Here is a 19,770-nt window from a genome sequence, read left to right as displayed (position 1 = left end):
TCATATTTATTCGTATTTTGTTAAAATGCTCATATTTGTGAAGCAAATAATAAAATTGTATTTCCTTAAAATCTAAACCGGGGTGCCATTGACAGGATTAACATTTATTTTTGGAATATTTTCCAACTGGTAAGATTTTTCTCAAGACTATTGTTTTTACTGGGGTAGACCACACAAGGTCCATGCCGCATTTCTTAAAAAAAAGTTTCATTCAGCAGTGTTTCAAAAAATATTTGCGTAAAAAAATCTTAGTTTAAATCCCAAGGTGACTGAGGTAAAATCAGATTTAAGGTGTTCAAACTTTATTTTTACGTCAAATGTATCATCACAAAGGTTGATTACAGTCATGCCTCGGTTTTGCACGCCTCGGTTTTGCACTGCCCCGGTTTTGCACCGTTCAGCTGCCTCGGTTAAGCACGGCCCAGTGCTTAACTGAAGCACAGAGCTTATGGGATTTTGGCTATATGGGAGGCATTGGCTATAATTCTATGAATATTCATGCAAACATCAAAAATTATAGTGTTTTGGAATCGGGATGATATCAGCTATCCATTAAAATTATAATTTCATGAAAATTTTTACAAAAATACGTATTTTTCCTGTATTTTGAAAATGCATATTTTTTCTCTAAAGAAACCAAAAATATATTGATATTGCAATATGGGTATCAAATGATCAGGTTTTTTTTTCATACATTTTGGATGTAACAATAACATTTTAAAGAAAATGCTCAAAACTTTCACAAAACTACGTATTTTCGAAAAAAATACTCAAAATTTCAATTTTTACAATATGGGTATCAAACAATCGAGATTTTTTCATACATTTCTAATGTAATAGCAACATTTTTAGAAAATACTGAAAATTATCACAAAACTACGTATTTTCGAAAAAATACTAAAAATTTTAATTTTTACAATATGGGTATCAAACGATTGGGATTTTTTCATACATTTCGAATGTATTAACAACATTTTTAGAAAATACTCAAAATTTTCACAAAACTACGAATTTTTGAAAAAAGGTACTCAAAATTTCCGTTTTTACAATGTGGGTATCAAACGATCTTGAAGTTTTCATACAATTCGAATTTAATAACAGCATTTTTTTAAATACTCATAATTTTCACAAAACTACGTATTTTCAAAAAAAAAATACTAAAAATTTCAATATTTACAATATGGGTATCTAACGATCGGGATTTTTTCATACATTTCGAATGTAATAACAACATTTTTAGAAAATACTCAAAATTTTCACAAAACTACGTATTTTCAAAAAAAAAAATACTCGAAATTTCAATATTTGCAATATGGGTATCAAACAATCGGGATTTTTTCATACATTTCGAAAGAAAAAAAAATTAAAATACTCAAAGTTTTCACAAAACTACATATTTTTGAAAAAAAAATACTCAAAATTTCCGGTTTTCACAAGAGGTATCAAATGTTCGGGATTTTTTTATACATTTCAAAAGTTTTAACACAAATTTGTGAAAATATCCAAATTTTCAAAAAACTACGGTTTGCCTTCCTCACTGAGGTAAGGCTATAATCCTGCTCTAAAAATGAACTTTCTATTAAAAGCTCCTAGACCTACCTTCATGTATACATATTGACTCAGAATCGAAAACTGAACAAATGTCTGTGTGTGTGTATGTGTGTGTGTATGTGTGTATGTGTGTGTGTATGTGTGTGTGTATGTATGTATGTGACCAAAATTCTCACTGAGTTTTCTCAGCACTGGCTGAACCGATTTTGATCGAACCAGTTGCATTCGACTTGGTTTAGGGTCCCATACATCGCTATTGAATTGTTTGAAGTTTCGATAAGTAGTTCAAAAGTTATGTATAAAAATGTGTTTTCACAAATACCCGGATCTCAATTATATGCATGTAAACGATGTCCGGATCCATCATCCGACCCATCGTTGGTTAGGTAATTGAAAGGCCTTTCCAATGAGTCCAAGACATTGAAGATCTGGCAACCCTGTCTCGAGTTATGACCACTTAAGTGATATTTATGTACTTTTTTGAAGCCGGATCTCACTTAAATGTATGTCAACGATGTCCGGATCCATCATCCAACCCATCGTTGGTTAGGTAATTGAAAGGACTTTCTAATGAGTCCAAAGCATTGAAGAACTGACAACCCTGTCTCGAGTTATGACCACTTAAGTGATATTTATGTACTTTTTTGAAGCCGGATCTCACTTAAATGTATGTAAACAACCCATTGTTGGTTAGGTAATTGAAAGGCCTTTCCAATGAGTCCAAAGCATTGAAGAACTGACAACCCTGTATCGAGTTATTACCACATAAGTTATACATTGTGTTCTTTTTTTCTGGATCTAAAAAAATGATGAAACCACTCATATACCCATTTTTGGTAAAAAGTGAGGAAGGCATCAACCACATAGGTGGATTAAGTTAGTTTTTTTAAAAAAATACCCCAAATTTGAGTTTTTTACAATATGAGTATAACATGGTTGAGATGTTTTCATTAATTGTTTCTTTGTATCGTCAACGGAAATTTTAAGTATTTTTTCGAAAATACGTAGTTTTGTGAAATTTTTTAGTATTTTCTAAAAATGTTGTTATTACATTCGAAATGTATGAAAAAATCCCGATTGTTTGATACCCACATTGTAAAACCGGAAATTTTGAGTACATTTTTTCAAAAATTCGTAGTTTTGTGAAAATTTTGAGTATTTTCTAAAAATGTTGTTATTACATTCGAAATGTATGAAAAAATCCCGATCGTTTGATACCCATATTGTAAAAATTGAAGTTTGAGTATTTTTTTTTAAATACGTAGTTTTGTGAAAATTTTGAGTATTTTCTAAAAATGTTGTTATTACATTTGAAATGTATGAAAAAATTCCGATCGTTTGATACCCATATTGTAAAAATGGAAATTTTGAGTATTTTTTCGAAAATCCGTAGTTTTGTGAAAATTTTCAGTATTTTCTAAAAATGTTGTTATTACATTCGAAATGTATGAAAAAACCCCGAACGTTTGATACCCATATTGTAAAAATTGAAATTTTGAGTATTTTTTTCGAAAATACGTAGTTTTGTGAAAATTTTGAGTATTTTCTAAAAATGTTATTGTTACATCCAAAATGTATGAAAAAACCCTGATCATTTGATACCCATATTGCAATTACAATATATTATTGGTTTCTTTAGGAAAAAAATATGCATTTGTGAAAACTTTCATGAAATAATAATTTTAATGGATTTTTTTTCCCGATTCCAAAACACTATAATTTTTGATGTTTGCATGATTTTTCGTACGATTAAAGCCAATGTCTCCCATATAGCCAAAATCTCATAAGCTCTGTGCCTCGGTTATGCACGCCTCGGTTTTGCATCCCCCATATGCGGTGCTAAACCGAGGCACGTCTGTATATAGTTTTTAAGAGAAAAATCAATATTTATATTTAGTTTACTAAGTTTATAAGCTCCTTAACAATATACATATAAATTATAGGTAATATTGTTAAAAAGTCAGAATTTTTCTTGAAGTTTGTTAGAACTAGTTTTATTTATAAAAAAAATCGATTAATACTGCATTTCAACAGAAATTCGAAGCACGAATCAAAAAATTTCACATTTTATATGAAATTTGTTCAACTGAAAATGCCTATAAAACTATGTTTAAAAAACACATAATATTAATTATTTACACAGTTATTTTGCCTTTCCTAATGGAAAATTGTAGTAAAACTAATGATTGCGAAAATAAACAGAACTAGTGAAAAATGCAATTTAAAACACTTAGTCTTTGTCATAGTGGTCATGTCTGTTTTATGTTTCAACCAACTTCAACTATAACTTTGTGCACTAAAATACAGATAAAAAAATTATAAAAATGATTTAAAAAAAAACTTCATCATCCCGGTACGAGAATCGAACTCACGACCTCTGGATTGGAAACCCAGCACGCCGCTAGTCAAAACCCATCCCCTACCGGTCAGTATTCCCAGTGAGTAGAATTACTCTTTGAAGGGATCTGACTTTGCCGAGCCAGACAGGAATCGAACCCATCACCTTCCGCTTACAAGGCGAAACCCGTAACCTCACGGCCACGGAAGTTCGGCTAAAGCTAAACAAGCGATCAACAACCCCTGACTCAATCAATCGAGCTGGCCAGTGCGAGCCACTTTTGTGAATTGACCTGGTTTCACTCTTACCTTCCCGGAACTTTTCAACTCCAAGTCCCTGCCAGGGTGCACGTTGCTTCAATACGCGTGGACAGCTCAAGTGCATGTCACCCTGTTCTACATCCCTGGTTCCGGAGTCATTCGATTCGTATTCCAATCACGTGCCCAAGTTTATTGCCAAAATGGCAATATTTTCATCTCGCGTGGGCCTACCCGGCGAAGAAGATCCATGACCGGAATCGATAGCTCCAAGTCACGAACGTCACGAGTGTGTCGCTCGAGTTCTGGGCAAGTCCGACCGCACAGTCAGGGTGGCGATGTTTGATCGAAATTAAGGAATGTGTGTACATTTTGAGGTTATGTGCGAGCCTTTATCGAAGCGCTAGCGGTCTCGGACGATTTGTGCTCGGCAAGTGAAAGACACGACCGCGACGTGGTGTGGCATCGATATGGCTGCACTTTGACTGTGACTCCGGGAGGACTGACGGTGAAGCTTCCGGGAATGTTTTAACAAGGTTTTGTGAGGAAGCTTTTCTCAGCTGAGCTTGGCTTCTTAGTGATTTTGTAATGTTGAGTTCTTAAACTTACCAGTTTTACAGAATTTTTTTTATCAAATTAAGTTTAAAAATTAATATTTCAATGAAAAAATTGTTTCAAATTCCCGGAGTAAGAACCCTCCTAAAATAAACCCCGCAAAAGGCAAGTTATGGTCCTTTCTTCCGATCACGAAGTCCGGCGATGCTGTGTTAATATTCCATCGAGAGCGCTGCTGCCATGCCAATGGCGAGAGAGTTTTTGGTATGTTTGACAAGGATTATGTACGTGCGGAATGTAATGTTCCTTTTTCCACAGGGGGTGCCGCCATGTAGGGGGAGAGGTGGTGGTACCAAGATATATGACCTCCGAGGGGGCTGTCCAACACCGAGACAGCCGAGGATAATTGCTTCGGTTCTAGCGAAAAATAAATACTTGACAAGCAGCATTCAGTAGGTTTATCATACATATAGTATCCAATCTACGAGTCTGGAATCCACTTGCAACTGGTTGTCAGGGGAACTTTGGGATCCTTTCTGGTTCAAAAGATGCATCACTTTATGGAATCATTACGGTCCATAATCCAGCATGAATCAATTTCAATTTCCACTGTGCACAAAAACATCCCATTCAGGGACCCATTATGTTATGCCAAGTAGGGTGATTCTGTGATTTGATTTTTTTTAACAAATTTTATTAACTTTACCACAAAGGTCCAACATAGGAACAAAAAATGGCATAGTCAAAACTTTCACAACATAATTTTGGTAAAAAAAAAATCCTTTACCACCTTGAGCCACCCTAGTGTTCACCGAGCGAGAGGAAAAAGGAACCACGCCGAAGGGAATGTGTGACGAAGGGTAAATATTTTCCGGATGTCCTGTCCCCCCCCCGGTTGGGAGCAGTACGAGTAAGAGGATTACGTTCCACATTATTGGTGGCCTCTCGAGTCGTCCGCTCGAGTGTGCATAAGTTTATCAAAGTCGTGTGATTTGAAACGACAGCAGTAAACCTAGCCATACAGATATTAATTTAATGGCACGGAAACTTGGAACTGTTGGATCAAGTGAGCACAAAACAAACAAAACATATTTTTCAACGTGTTTTCATCTTGACCATCTCTGATTTTTTTCGAATTATCAGAAAATTCTGAAACTACAACATTTAACAAGAGACAAATATTCCATATTACTCTTTTTTGAAATGTTAGTTTGAATTCCTTAAATTTAAAAATAGTTTTTTCCAAGGAGCTTACAACATTTCACAAATTTTTCATTTTTTAACTTTTGAAATTGTAGGAAATATTAACATTATTACTTACAAATAAAAAAAATCAGCCAGAAAATCCAGCTACCAGCTAAATCCACAATAAAAAATTCTATTTTATATTAAAAGCTGTAGTCAACAAATATTGTTAGTGAGCAATTCTCAACGAAATCGGCTTATTTCGACCATTTTTACTTTGATTTGGGCGTACTATTGAATGTTTCACCCTATTGAAATGTTAGTCTTGATTGAAAAAAAAAACAAAATATTGTATTCGAAAAGATCGGAAAATTTCACGAATGCTTGATATTTTAACATTGAAAATCGGACCATAAGTTGCTGACGTATCGACATTAGAAAATGCAGGGTTGTTTGGGTGAAACCTGGGTGATGAATAGAGAGAATGCGTAACGTGATTTTCGAATGATCATTTTGGTCATTTTGGTCATTTTGGTCATTTTGGTCATTTTGGTCATTTTGGTCATTTTGGTCATTTTGGTCATTTTGGTCATTTTGGTCATTTTGGTCAATTTGGTCATTTTGGTCATTTTGGTCATCTAGGTCATTTCAGCCATTTTGGTCATTTTGGTCATTTTGGTCATTTTGGTAATTTTGGTAATTTTGGTCATTTTGGTCATTTTGGTAATTTTGGTCATTTTGGTCATTTTGGTCATTTTGGTCATTTTGGTCATTTTGGTCATTTTGGTCATTTTGGTCATTTTGGTCATTTTGGTCATTTTGGTCGTTTTGGTCATTTTGGTCATTTTGGTCATTTTGGTCATTTTGGTCATTTTGGTCATTTTGGTCATTTTGGTCATTTTGGTCATTTTGGTCATTTTGGTCATTTTGGTCATTTTGGTCATTTTGGTCATTTTGGTCATTTGGGTCATTTTGGTCATTTTGGTCATTTTGGTCAATTTGGTCATTTTGGTCATTTTGGTCATTTTGGTCATTTTGGTCATTTTGGTCATTTTGGTCATTTTGGTCATTTTGGTCATTTTGGTCATTTTGGTCATTTTGGTCATTTTGGTCATTTTGGTCATTTTGGTCATTCTGGTCATTTTGGTCATTTTGGTCATTTTGGTCATTTTGGTCATTTTGGTCATTTTGGTCATTTTGGTCATTTTGGTCATTTTGGTAATTTTGGTCATTTTGGTCATTTTGGTAATTTTGGTCATTTTGGTCATTTTGGTCATTTTGGTCATTTTGGTCATTTTGGTCATTTTGGTCATTTTGGTCATTTTGGTCATTTTGGTCATTTTGGTCGTTTTGGTCATTTTGGTCATTTTGGTCTTTTTGGTCATTTTGGTCATTTTGGTCATTTTGGTCATTTTGGTCATTTTGGTCATTTTGGTCATTTTGGTCATTTTGGTCATTTTGGTCATTTTGGTCATTTTGGTCATTTTGGTCATTTTGGTCATTTGGGTCATTTTGGTCATTTTGGTCATTTTGGTCATTTGGGTCATTTTGGTCATTTTGGTCATTTTGGTCATTTTGGTCATTTTGGTCATTTTGGTCATTTTGGTCATTTTGGTCATTTTGGTCATTTTGGTCATTTTGGTCATTTTGGTCATTTGGGTCATTTTGGTCATTTTGATCATTTTGATCATTTTCATCATTTTAATAATTTTGATCATTTTGGTCATTTTGAACATTTAAGTTGCTATTCTATCAAATTTTGTTGCAAAATATAAGTCAGAAGCAGGATCAGAATAATTGCTGATAAAATTTAAATTTCCAGCGAAATTTGTTAAAAATTTGTTCCCGGGAATTTTGTAACCCCAGGAAATTGGACTCTCTAATTTTGACAGATGGGTAACCATTTTTTTAACTACTGAATTCGGTAAAAATAATCTAGGTGTGTACCAATTTGATTTTTAAAACAACCGAAATCAGTAATTTTTTTAAAAAGATTTTGGTATAGTTCAATTTTTACACCGATTTATCAGTAAAACGCAACAAGTCCACCAAAATTTTGGTTAAATTTAAAGTTACCAATGGAATCGTTTGTTTTGGGAGTTTTTTTTTTTCGATTTCGGTAAATAAAATAAAAGTGTTTAAAAATGTTCTACAAATTTGTAGACCGGACATTTTCAAAAAAAAGCAAACAGGACATTTTTTGCGATTTTACGCGATTTCGTCTTGTCCTCTTTTTTTCAGAACCTTTTCAATTCAAAGAAGAGCCATTTCACATTGATTTTTTACAATAAAATGACTATTATCACTATTAAAACGTCGAAAAATAACTGTTCAGCCCTATCATGCATGCGTAACTAGGATCAACGTTTTCAATAGTAGCAAAACCCCAACTCAATTTTCCCGACACCAGCTTGCAAAACATTTCTCAATAACGCCAATAACAAAACAGTTCAAAAACATTCTCTCAGGCGGCTTGCAGATTGTGACCCGGATAAGTACTTGGAAAATAATAAAAAAAGGAGGGGGCGGAAAATTGCATGCCGCAACACTTTCCACCAGCAGGACACCGGAACTTGGCCCCAGGATGCACAGCGACAATGAACCTACACACAACAGTCACAAGAAAATTCCATTATTGATTGCAATTATTCACCAGCTTCATCTTCGTCGCACTTGTGCAACTTCTTATTCCTGGGAAAATCCAACTTTTCCACTTTTTCAATGTGTGTGTGTGTGTGGGGGTGTGAAAGAGAAGGGAAGAGAATATTGGAAATTAATGGAATCGTGTTCGATTTTCTTAATTTATGGTACGAGTCAACCCTTCGGGGGAGGCATGCACTCAGGGAGTGGAACCTCTGGGAGGGAAAGACTCCCACCCCCTCACCATCACAGGGGAAAAGTGAATGGAGAAAAGGAATAAAAAAATCCATTTTGAACGCTTTTCCCATTTGTCATTCACGTTAGCCGGCGGCAAGGATTGGCACTGTGGGTTAAAGTGTGAAATCTTGCTGACCTTGACTTTAAAAATCTCCCGTTTTATTTTTATTTATTGATTGGTTTTTCAAACAATAATTGCATAAAACATAAAACATAAAACATAAAACATAAAACATAAAACATAAAACATAAAACATAAAACATAAAACATAAAACATAAAACATAAAACATAAAACATAAAACATAAAACATAAAACATAAAACATAAAACATAAAACATAAAACATAAAACATAAAACATAAAACATAAAACATAAAACATAAAACATAAAACATAAAACATAAAACATAAAACATAAAACATAAAACATAAAACATAAAACATAAAACATAAAACATAAAACATAAAACATAAAACATAAAACATAAAACATAAAACATAAAACATAAAACATAAAACATAAAACATAAAACATAAAACATAAAACATAAAACATAAAACATAAAACATAAAACATAAAACATAAAACATAAAACATAAAACATAAAACATAAAACATAAAACATAAAACATAAAACATAAAACATAAAACATAAAACATAAAACATAAAACATAAAACATAAAACATAAAACATAAAACATAAAACATAAAACATAAAACATAAAACATAAAACATAAAACATAAAACATAAAACATAAAACATAAAACATAAAACATAAAACATAAAACATAAAACATAAAACATAAAACATAAAACATAAAACATAAAACATAAAACATAAAACATAAAACATAAAACATAAAACATAAAACATAAAACATAAAACATAAAACATAAAACATAAAACATAAAACATAAAACATAAAACATAAAACATAAAACATAAAACATAAAACATAAAACATAAAACATAAAACATAAAACATAAAACATAAAACATAAAACATAAAACATAAAACATAAAACATAAAACATAAAACATAAAACATAAAACATAAAACATAAAACATAAAACATAAAACATAAAACATAAAACATAAAACATAAAACATAAAACATAAAACATAAAACATAAAACATAAAACATAAAACATAAAACATAAAACATAAAACATAAAACATAAATCATAAAACATAAAACATAAAACATAAAACATAAAACATAAAACATAAAACATAAAACAAAAGAATTATTTTTGTATTTTTGTATTTTTGTATTTTTGTATTTTTGTATTTTTGTATTTTTGTATTTTTGTATTTTTGTATTTTTGTATTTTTGTGGTTTTGTAGTTTTGTATATTTGTATTTTTGTATTTTTGTATTTTTGTATTTTTGTATTTTTGTATTTTTGTATTTTTGTATTTTTGTATTTTTGTATTTTTGTATTTTTGTATTTTTGTATTTTTGTATTTTTGTATTTTTGTATTTTTGTATTTTTGTATTTTTGTATTTTTGTATTTTTGTATTTTTGTATTTTTGTATTTTTGTATTTTTGTATTTTTGTATTTTTGTATTTTGTATTTTTGTATTTTTGTATTTTGTATTTTTGTATTTTTGTATTTTTGTATTTTTGTATTTTTGTATTTTTGTATTTTTGTATTTTTGTATTTTTGTATTTTTGTATTTTTGTATTTTTGTATTTTTGTATTTTTGTATTTTTGTATTTTTGTATTTTTGTATTTTTGTATTTTTGTATTTTTGTATTTTTGTATTTTGTATTTTTGTATTTTTGTATTTTTGTATTTTTGTATTTTTGTATTTTTGTATTTTTGTATTTTTGTATTTTTGTATTTTTGTATTTTTGTATTTTTGTATTTTTGTATTTTTGTATTTTTGTATTTTTGTATTTTTGTATTGTATTTTTGTATTTTTGTATTTTTGTATTTTTGTATTTTTGTATTTTTGTATTTTTGTATTTTTGTATTTTTGTATTTTTGTATTTTTGTATTTTTGTATTTTTGTATTTTGTATTTTTGTATTTTTGTATTTTGTATTTTTGTATTTTTGTATTTTGTATTTTTGTATTTTTGTATTTTTGTATTTTTGTATTTTTGTATTTTGTATTTTTGTATTTTTGTATTTTTGTATTTTTGTATTTTTGTATTTTTGTATTTTTGTATTTTTGTATTTTTGTATTTTTGTATTTTTGTATTTTTGTATTTTTGTATTTTTGTATTTTTGTATTTTTGTATTTTTGTATTTTTGTATTTTTGTATTTTTGTATTTTTGTATTTTTGTATTTTTGTATTTTTGTATTTTTGTATTTTTGTATTTTTGTATTGTTTTTTTTTTGTATTTTTGTATTTTTGTATTTTTGTATTTTTGTATTTTTGTATTTTTGTATTTTTGTATTTTTGTATTTTTGTATTTTTGTATTTTTGTATTTTTGTATTTTTGTATTTTTGTATTTTTGTATTTTTGTATTTTTGTATTTTTGTATTTTTGTATTTTTGTATTTTTGTATTTTTGTATTTTTGTATTTTTGTATTTTTGTATTTTTGTATTTTTGTATTTTTGTATTTTTGTATTTTTGTATTTTTGTATTTTTGTATTTTTGTATTTTTGTATTTTTGTATTTTTGTATTTTTGTATTTTTGTATTTTTGTATTTTTGTATTTTTGTATTTTTGTATTTTTGTATTTTGTATTTTGTATTTTTGTATTTTTGTATTTTTGTATTTTTGTATTTTTGTATTTTTGTATTTTTGTATTTTTGTATTTTTGTATTTTTGTATTTTTGTATTTTTGTATTTTTGTATTTTGTATTTTGTATTTTTGTATTTTTGTATTTTTGTATTTTTGTATTTTTGTTTTTGTATTTTTGTATTTTTGTATTTTTGTATTTTTGTATTTTTGTATTTTTGTATTTTTGTATTTTTGTTTTGTATTTTTGTATTTTTGTATTTTTGTATTTTTGTATTTTTGTATTTTTGTATTTTTGTATTTTTGTATTTTTGTATTTTTGTATTTTTGTATTTTTGTATTTTTGTATTTTTGTATTCTTGTATTTTTGTATTTTTGTATTTTTGTATTTTTGTATTTTTGTATTTTTGTATTTTTGTATTTTTGTATTTTTGTATTTTTGTATTTTTGTATTTTTGTATTTTTGTATTTTTGTATTTTTGTATTTTTGTATTTTTGTATTTTTGTATTTTTGTATTTTGTATTTTTGTATTTTTGTATTTTTGTATTTTTGTATTTTTGTATTTTTGTATTTTTGTATTTTTGTATTTTTGTATTTTTGTATTTTTGTATTTTTGTATTTTTGTATTTTTGTATTTTTGTATTTTTGTATTTTTGTATTTTTGTATTTTTGTATTTTTGTATTTTTGTATTTTTGTATTTTTGTATTTTTGTATTTTTGTATTTTTGTATTTTTGTATTTTTGTATTTTTGTATTTTTGTATTTTTGTATTTTGTATTTTTGTATTTTTGTATTGTTGTATTTTTGTATTTTGTATTTTGTATTTTTGTATTTTTGTATTTTTGTATTTTGTATTTTTGTATTTTTGTATTTTTGTATTTTTGTATTTTTGTATTTTGTATTTTTGTATTTTTGTATTTTTGTATTTTTGTATTTTTGTATTTTTGTATTTTTGTATTTTTGTATTTTTGTATTTTTGTATTTTTGTATTTTTGTATTTTTGTATTTTTGTATTTTTGTATTTTTGTATTTTTGTATTTTTGTATTTTTGTATTTTTGTATTTTTGTATTTTTGTATTTAAGATAAGATGGTTCAATGACGACGATCTACTGCCTTGCAGGAATGCAAAGACAAAAAAAAATTATAAATATTTCACTACAAATAATTTCACAAAAATAACCTTCCACAGTGCACCCCAACTCGTGTTAAAAACTGAACAAAAGCTCGCTCCGGGAAGCCAGCCAGCGAACACAAATGCAATTAGACATTTTTGCATTTTAATGCACCGTAATTGCATGACTTAGAAAGTGCTTAATGAAAGAAGCGATCGAAGGCACAAAGCAAGAGATCACGAAAGTGGGACGGAGTTGCGGCAGCGTGAAATTGAATTCCGCTGCAAATGAGGCATGGTCTAGGTTTGGGTTGGTCGTTTTTCCAATTGTTTGTGCTATTTTAACTTTCAATAGAGAGAAAAAGATTAAGCTGGCATTAATTTGTATGGAAAGCAATTAGTTCATTTTTAATTTCAATTGAAGTCGCATATTATACGTCAAAAAGTATACCTGTTATATTATCTGGAAATAATTAAAATTAATTATCGTGGTTGCATTGATCCGATTACCCCACAATTACTGACCTATGCAAACATAAAATTTTATCAATTAATGCGACCCATCAATCACGACCAATAACGCCACACATAATTAATGACCTTTTCCCCCACCACTCATTTTTTTTTCTCCCTCTCTCTCTCTCTCGTTCCAGATTTAGTCCAACCCGGACGCCCTCGCCGTGGGACGGCGTCCGGATAGCCGATAAGTTTAGCCCGGTGTGCCCCCAGCGGGTGCCGAATGTAAATAACGAAACTGCAGCTTTAGATAAGATGCCAAAGGGACGACTAGAGTATCTGAAACGTTTGCTACCTTTTTTAATGAACCAGTCGGAGGATTGTTTGTACTTGAACGTGTTTTCACCGGCACACGGTGAGTATTCTGATGGCGGTTTTTTTTATATAAGAAATGTCACTCATTTATTTTATCATTAATTCATTCTTAATTGTCGTGAAAAAATATGTGAATTTACCTCTGAAAATGAGAAATTTTACCACTATTTTTGTGTTATGTCACTTTTTCAGTCTAAATTGAGGTAAAATTTCATCATAAATGTGGTAACATTCCACCTTCCAAATTTACACATTTTTTTACTGCGTAGAGTTAATTAAAACCGTTTTTTTTTAGTTTTCATAAAATATGTAAATTTACATCTTTTTACGTGTAATTAAACACAATTTACATAAATTTAGGTAAAATTACATCGAAAAAAAGTAATATTCAACCATTAAGTTTTGAAAACTTTCAAAACAAACTGTTTAACTTCAGTAGCATTTTTTGTGGTTTTGGCAATATTTCAAAATATAACCAATTAATCTTGAATAATAAAAAAGTATTTTAAAAGAGACACTCTCAACAAACGTTGTTGAAAACATCACCTCCTAACTCGAATCCTGTCAATTTTAGGTTTGTTTTTGACTGAAAAAAAAAATCCCAAAAATCGAAAATTTGCAATAAATTTTAAAACTGCTTGAAAACTTTAAAAAAAACTCTAATCCCAACATTGCATTATTATGTCACATGATTTTCTCAAAGAATTATAACTGATGGATAAAATATGTTGACCAAATTCATGTGTTTGCGGTTAATTTCAGCGTGGTTTGGCCCAACCCTCTCTAGGGGAAGAATTTGTGAAAATTAATCAAAGACATTAATGAAAATAACATTTTCAATTATGTAGATCATGTTTGTTATGGCTATAACAGAACAAAAGCAATATCAGTTATTATTCGAATATTTCTCTGTCATGGAAAATTGTTATAAGGCCGATAAAAAAATATTTGTCAAAATTTTTAAATAACAGGTTTCAAAATTTTAATGAATTAAGTGTTTTAAAATGCATTTTACACAAGGTCAGTTATTCAGCAATCATTAGTTTTCATTAATTTTACCGAAAAAAAACTTTTTGCGAATATTGAAATATTTTTGAACAAAATAAATCATTGTATTTTAATTGAATTAAATTTACGTGATATTTTCTGAAAAAAAATATTTTTTGCCCCTGATTTTCATACCAATTTGTGGGGTTTGACAAAAACTTAAAAAAAAAACAGCCTTACACGGTGAAAATTTCGTAAATATTGAAGGTGTCAAATTTGAAGGAATAATAATTCCTCTTTGATGTAATATTATATTAACTTAGGTTGAAAATGTGGAGTTGCGCTGGCAAAATTAAAATTTGAGGCCATACATAACCTCCACATTACCTCTTTTTTGAGTAATTTTACCTAAAATTATGTGTTAAAGGGGAAGTTTAAAAGAAACTGATGAAAATGTTACCAGTTCGTGATGTAATAAATTTCTAAAGTTTTCTCTTTTTTTAAACAAAGTAAAACAAAATAAATTTTGGTTGGTTAAATAATATGATGATTGAATATTATTGAAGAAATTAAAAACAGATAAATTGTAAATTTTCACATTTTTAGAGTTTTTTTTTTAAAGATTGTTTCTGAGACAAAATCTGTCAATGCTAACAAGATAGGAAAACCAGCAAGCTTAGTACAAGAGAGCACAAAGGCATCGATATGTGAAGGCAAAATTAACCATTTTTACAGTTATTTTGAAAGCTTTCTGAGTCTGTTTAGGCCTTTATAATTCATAAGTTTAGAAAAAAGATAAGAGGATAAAAGATTTATGGCAAAAAAATTATGTTAAACTTTACAGAGTATAGCTTTAAAAAAAACAAAAAACAAAGTCTGGGTTTAAAATCTTTGTAAATCGTAATCCTGTTTAAGTAACATTTTAAAACCATTTTCGAAACAATTGTTGACAGAAATAAGGTGGTCACGGTGCTCAAAATACCGTTATTATGAAAAAATATGCAATCCGTGGTTTGGTGTCTTTCGATTCCTTACATCATAACGCAACTCTGAAAAATGAAAACATTCGCTGATATAGTTTTCAAAATACAGCCTTTTTAAGATGTTACATCCGATTTTACATAAGAAAACCAAAACAATCTGTACAATGTAAGCATTTAAAAGCATATGCATTTCGAGATAATGATGGATTTTGCTTTATACGACTATCAAGTATCTCTGGGCAAAGTTTCAGAAGGTTTGCTGATTTAGGTCTTGAGATACAGCCATTTTAAAATGTTTTTTCCGACTTTTTCTGAAAAAAAACTATAAAATCTATACAATTTCAAAGAATACGCATATCAAGATAATGATGGATTTTGATTCACATGACTGTCTGGGACGAGTTTCAGCCGTATTAAGAAGTGATTCCGACTTTTTCATGCCGATTATATAGATATTCTTAGAAAAAGTCAGAAATAACATTTTAAAATGGCTGTATCTCAAGAACTACATCAGCAAACCTTCTGAAACTTTGCCCAGAGATACTTGATAGTCATATAGAGCAAAATCCATCATTATCTCGAAATGCATATGCTTTTAAATGCTTAAATTGTACAGATTGTTTTGGTTTTCTTGTGGAAAATCGGATGTAACATCTTAAAAGGTTGTATCTTGAAAACTATATCAGCGAATGTTTTCATTTTTGCTCACAGTTGCGTTATGATGTAAGGAATCGATAGACGGAAACGGAATCGACGTAACACCTTATAATGTGGTCCTCTTAAACCTTGCGGTTTCGTCAACGGATCCACAGGCGTGTATCGTTCTTTTCGCGACAAGACTCCGCCTCCCGGGTCTGCTAAGTGTGAAGGTATGGGCACGGGGAGAGGGCACCGAATACCTATATTTACACTTAGCATTTTTGCGTCCGCCTCGGGATTCGAACCGGCGACCTCTGGATTGTGAGTCCAGTGCGCGGTCCGATTGATCCACACAGGCAGACATCGATAGACACCAAAATATCGGATTGCATATTTTTTTCATAATAACGGTATTTTAGCATCGTGCGTGGTGCTTAAAATTGAGATATGTTTCATATAATAGTAGTTTATGCAACAAGTTGCAAAAAAAGGATTTTTTCAGCACGAGTCGTACATTTATCCAACGAGGTTCACCGAGTTGGATAAATACGAAGAGTGCTGAAAAAATCAAGTTTTGCAACGAGTTCCATACAACATTTTTTGCAATTCCAAAAAACACACACTGAGTGAAATTTTATGTCAAATTTTAATTTTTTTTTGTCAATAAATCGTTTAAATCAAAAAAATGTTGAAAAGTATTACTTTTCGAAACAAGTGCTGAAAAGTTCAACTTTTCAGCACCCATTTGAGTGCTGAAAAGTAGAACTTTTCAGCATTTATTTTGAAATGTGTTGCTATTCGATTCTGTTATTTTTGGTACAGAAAAGTAGGCTATTTCGTCGTTCAAGAATGACAGGAAAAGTAAATTGTTTCACGACGGAATTGCAAAAAAATGATTTTTGATACAAAAACATCAATGCAAAATTAACTTTCTAGCACTTATGTTGGATTTCAACTAATTTTTGATAATATTTTTTCTATGAGCCGTATGTTAAACTTACATTTTTTTGTGGATTTTTTTAACACATTTCATCGCACTCCATTGGGATTTGAGGTACAAACATCCTGCAAACTTATTTTTTGAAGTCAAGTCTGCTGAAAAATGTGTGTTGTTCACGTTGAATTACCTCAAAATTTAAATTAAAAACTGATGAATGATACATTTTCCTTGATCTGTTAGTGTTTCATGACTTTGAGATCACACAGTTTGACGACAATTATAGAAAGAATTGAGTGAATGTTTATCGCAAATTATCATATTATTGAATTCGAGTTATTTTTTGGCTGATGGTCATTGTTTCTAATCTTCGATTCGTGTTTTTCCATTCCAGCCGCTCCAAGCGACAAGAAATTACCTGTTATAGTATTTTTACACGGAGAATCATTTGAGTGGAACAGCGGGAACCCGTACGATGGGACCGTGCTGGCCAGTTACGGAGAATTAGTTGTAGTTACACTGAATTATCGGTTAGGAATCCTAGGTAAGATCCACGGTTTGCGAAGTCAGTCGCCAAGTAGATCTCTGAATGTTGTGTTTCTTTTTTGTGATAGGTTTTTTAAATGCCAACCCAAGTCCCGAGATCCGGGCGCGAGTGGCCAACTACGGCCTGATGGACCAGATGGCGGCGTTGCACTGGGTCCAGCAGAACATTGCCAAGTTCGGTGGGGACCCGTCGATGGTAACGCTGGCCGGCCACGGCAGTGGGGCCGCCTGCATAAACTTCCTGATGACGTCGCCGACGATGGTGCCGGGACTGTTCCACCGGGCCATCCTGCTGTCGGGGTCGGCCTACTCGTCCTGGGCGCTGGTCGAAGACCCGGTCATCTATGCGCTCAAGCTGGCCAAAGAAGTCAATTGCTCAATACCGGAGGATCTAATCAAGAACCACGAACAGATCGTGGACTGCCTGCGGGATGTCCCACTGGAGGACCTGTTCGCAGCGGACATTCAGCCGCCCAGTTTCCTAAGTGCTTTCGGGCCATCGGTGGATGGTGTCGTGATTCGGCCGGGTCGGACCAACCAGGACATTGACGAAACGCCCATCCGAGGCACTTCCAAGCGATCCCAGGGGGCTGCCGGGCGATACGACCTGCTGTTCGGAGTGGTCACCGGTGAAGCCCTGTGGCGGTTTAGCGCGGCAGACATTCAAAGTGGTTTCGAGGGTGAACGGAGGGACCGGATACTGCGAACGTACGTGCGGAACGCGTACACGTATCACCTGAGCGAAATCTTCTACACCGTAGTCAACGAATACACCGACTGGGAACGCACCAGCATGCATCCGATCAACACCCGGGACGCCGCCGTGGCCGCCCTCTCCGACGCTCAGTTTGTGGCGCCGCTCGTCCACACCGGTGACATGCTGGCGCCTCCGCCACCCCTGCCGGGCCAGGAACCGTCCGGGCCGAAGTGCTTCTTCTACGTGTTCGACTACCAGACCAAGGACGGCGACTATCCCCAGCGCATGGGAACCGTCCACGGGGAGGACCTGCCGTACGTGTTCGGGGCTCCGCTGGTCGACGGTTTCAACCACTTTCCCCGCAATTACACCAAGTCCGAGGTTGCCCTGTCCGAGGCGATCATGATCTACTGGGCCAACTTTGCCCGGACGGGGTGAGTTTGCGCCATAGAAATTACCGTTATTCAAAGCTAAACGCTACTCCTTTCTCATTTTACAGGAATCCAAACGAGCACCACCGGCAGGACTCCATCCTAACTGCCTCGAAAGAGCGCAACCGGTTTCGCAGTATCAACTGGGACGAGTACGATCCGGTCCATCAGAAGTACCTGGAAATAGGTCTGCAAAATAAGCCATCTTCTTTTCCCGGAACATTTCAACTTTAATCTCTCAATTTCTCAGGCATGAAGCCGCGCATGAAGAACCACTTCCGGGCGCACCAGCTGTCGATCTGGCTCCGGCTGATACCGGAGCTGCACAAGGCCGGCATGGAGGACGTGGTGGCGCGGCACAACCTGTTCAAGAACCACGACGACCAGGACATCTACGAGGGGATCGTGAAGCCGAACCCGCTGGCGCGGATGTCCTTCCTCGAGCAGGACCTGAAGCGGCGCGGCATGAGCGGCATGGTCGTGGGGCCCCAGTACGGGCACTCGCTGCACAGCGGAGCAGGTGAGTTACTGAAACTAGAGAGTCGATGAAATATTTGATCTATCATCAGAAAGGAAACCGACTACAAGAATTTTATTGAAAGAAATATTTTGTCTTGAACTAAATTTGCTTTAATTAATTTCAAACCTCATAAACCATTCTCAAAAATTGTTGCCCGGAAACAGCTCTTCGTTATTCTAACAAAAAAAAACAAAAATGTGTGCAAAAATGCTCACTAAGGAATATAAACTGTTTCAAAATAAGATCCCTCCACAAGAGTGCACAAAACTAAAACTCTCGTATTTTTCCATCATCTGAAACCAACCATAAACACTGACAGCACACACACACAACCAAACTTTGCGCTACTGTTGGTTCGGAAAAAGCAAATACTTTTAATTTGGTTGCTCTTTTCCACAACATTTCTCACACAGTTTTCCATCCGGGATTTTCAGCTCCCCTTTTTCTTGAAACTGTACAAACTGTAGCTTTATAAACAGTGACGGATGCTGTTTCCGCTTTGTTTTATGCTAGTCCAAGCAAAAGTTGCTTCCGGAGTTTGCATCCAAAAACAGAAAGCAAACTCATGCAGCCTGGTAAATCTCGGAAAATTGTAATATTTCACTGCGTTGTTGG

General features: G+C 32.1%; 1 protein-coding gene across 1 annotated transcript in view; it reads left to right on the top strand.

Annotated features, from left to right (window-relative positions):
- LOC120419227 (neuroligin-1) overlaps positions 1-19,770 on the top strand; it is a 282,177-nt gene that overhangs the window by 251,513 nt on the left and 10,894 nt on the right. The window contains exons 2-6 of the mRNA XM_039581883.2: positions 13,238-13,455; positions 17,356-17,505; positions 17,576-18,638; positions 18,704-18,822; positions 18,886-19,155. Of these exons, the coding sequence (XP_039437817.1) occupies positions 13,238-13,455; positions 17,356-17,505; positions 17,576-18,638; positions 18,704-18,822; positions 18,886-19,155 (1,820 nt within the window). The remainder of the gene's footprint in view (positions 1-13,237; positions 13,456-17,355; positions 17,506-17,575; positions 18,639-18,703; positions 18,823-18,885; positions 19,156-19,770) is intronic.

Source organism: Culex pipiens, chromosome 3, assembly GCF_016801865.2.
Source record: "Culex pipiens pallens isolate TS chromosome 3, TS_CPP_V2, whole genome shotgun sequence".
In the NCBI taxonomy this organism is placed as follows: domain Eukaryota; kingdom Metazoa; phylum Arthropoda; class Insecta; order Diptera; family Culicidae; genus Culex; species Culex pipiens.
Note: the sequence above shows the minus strand (reverse complement) of the source record. Positions and strands in the feature narration are given on the sequence as shown.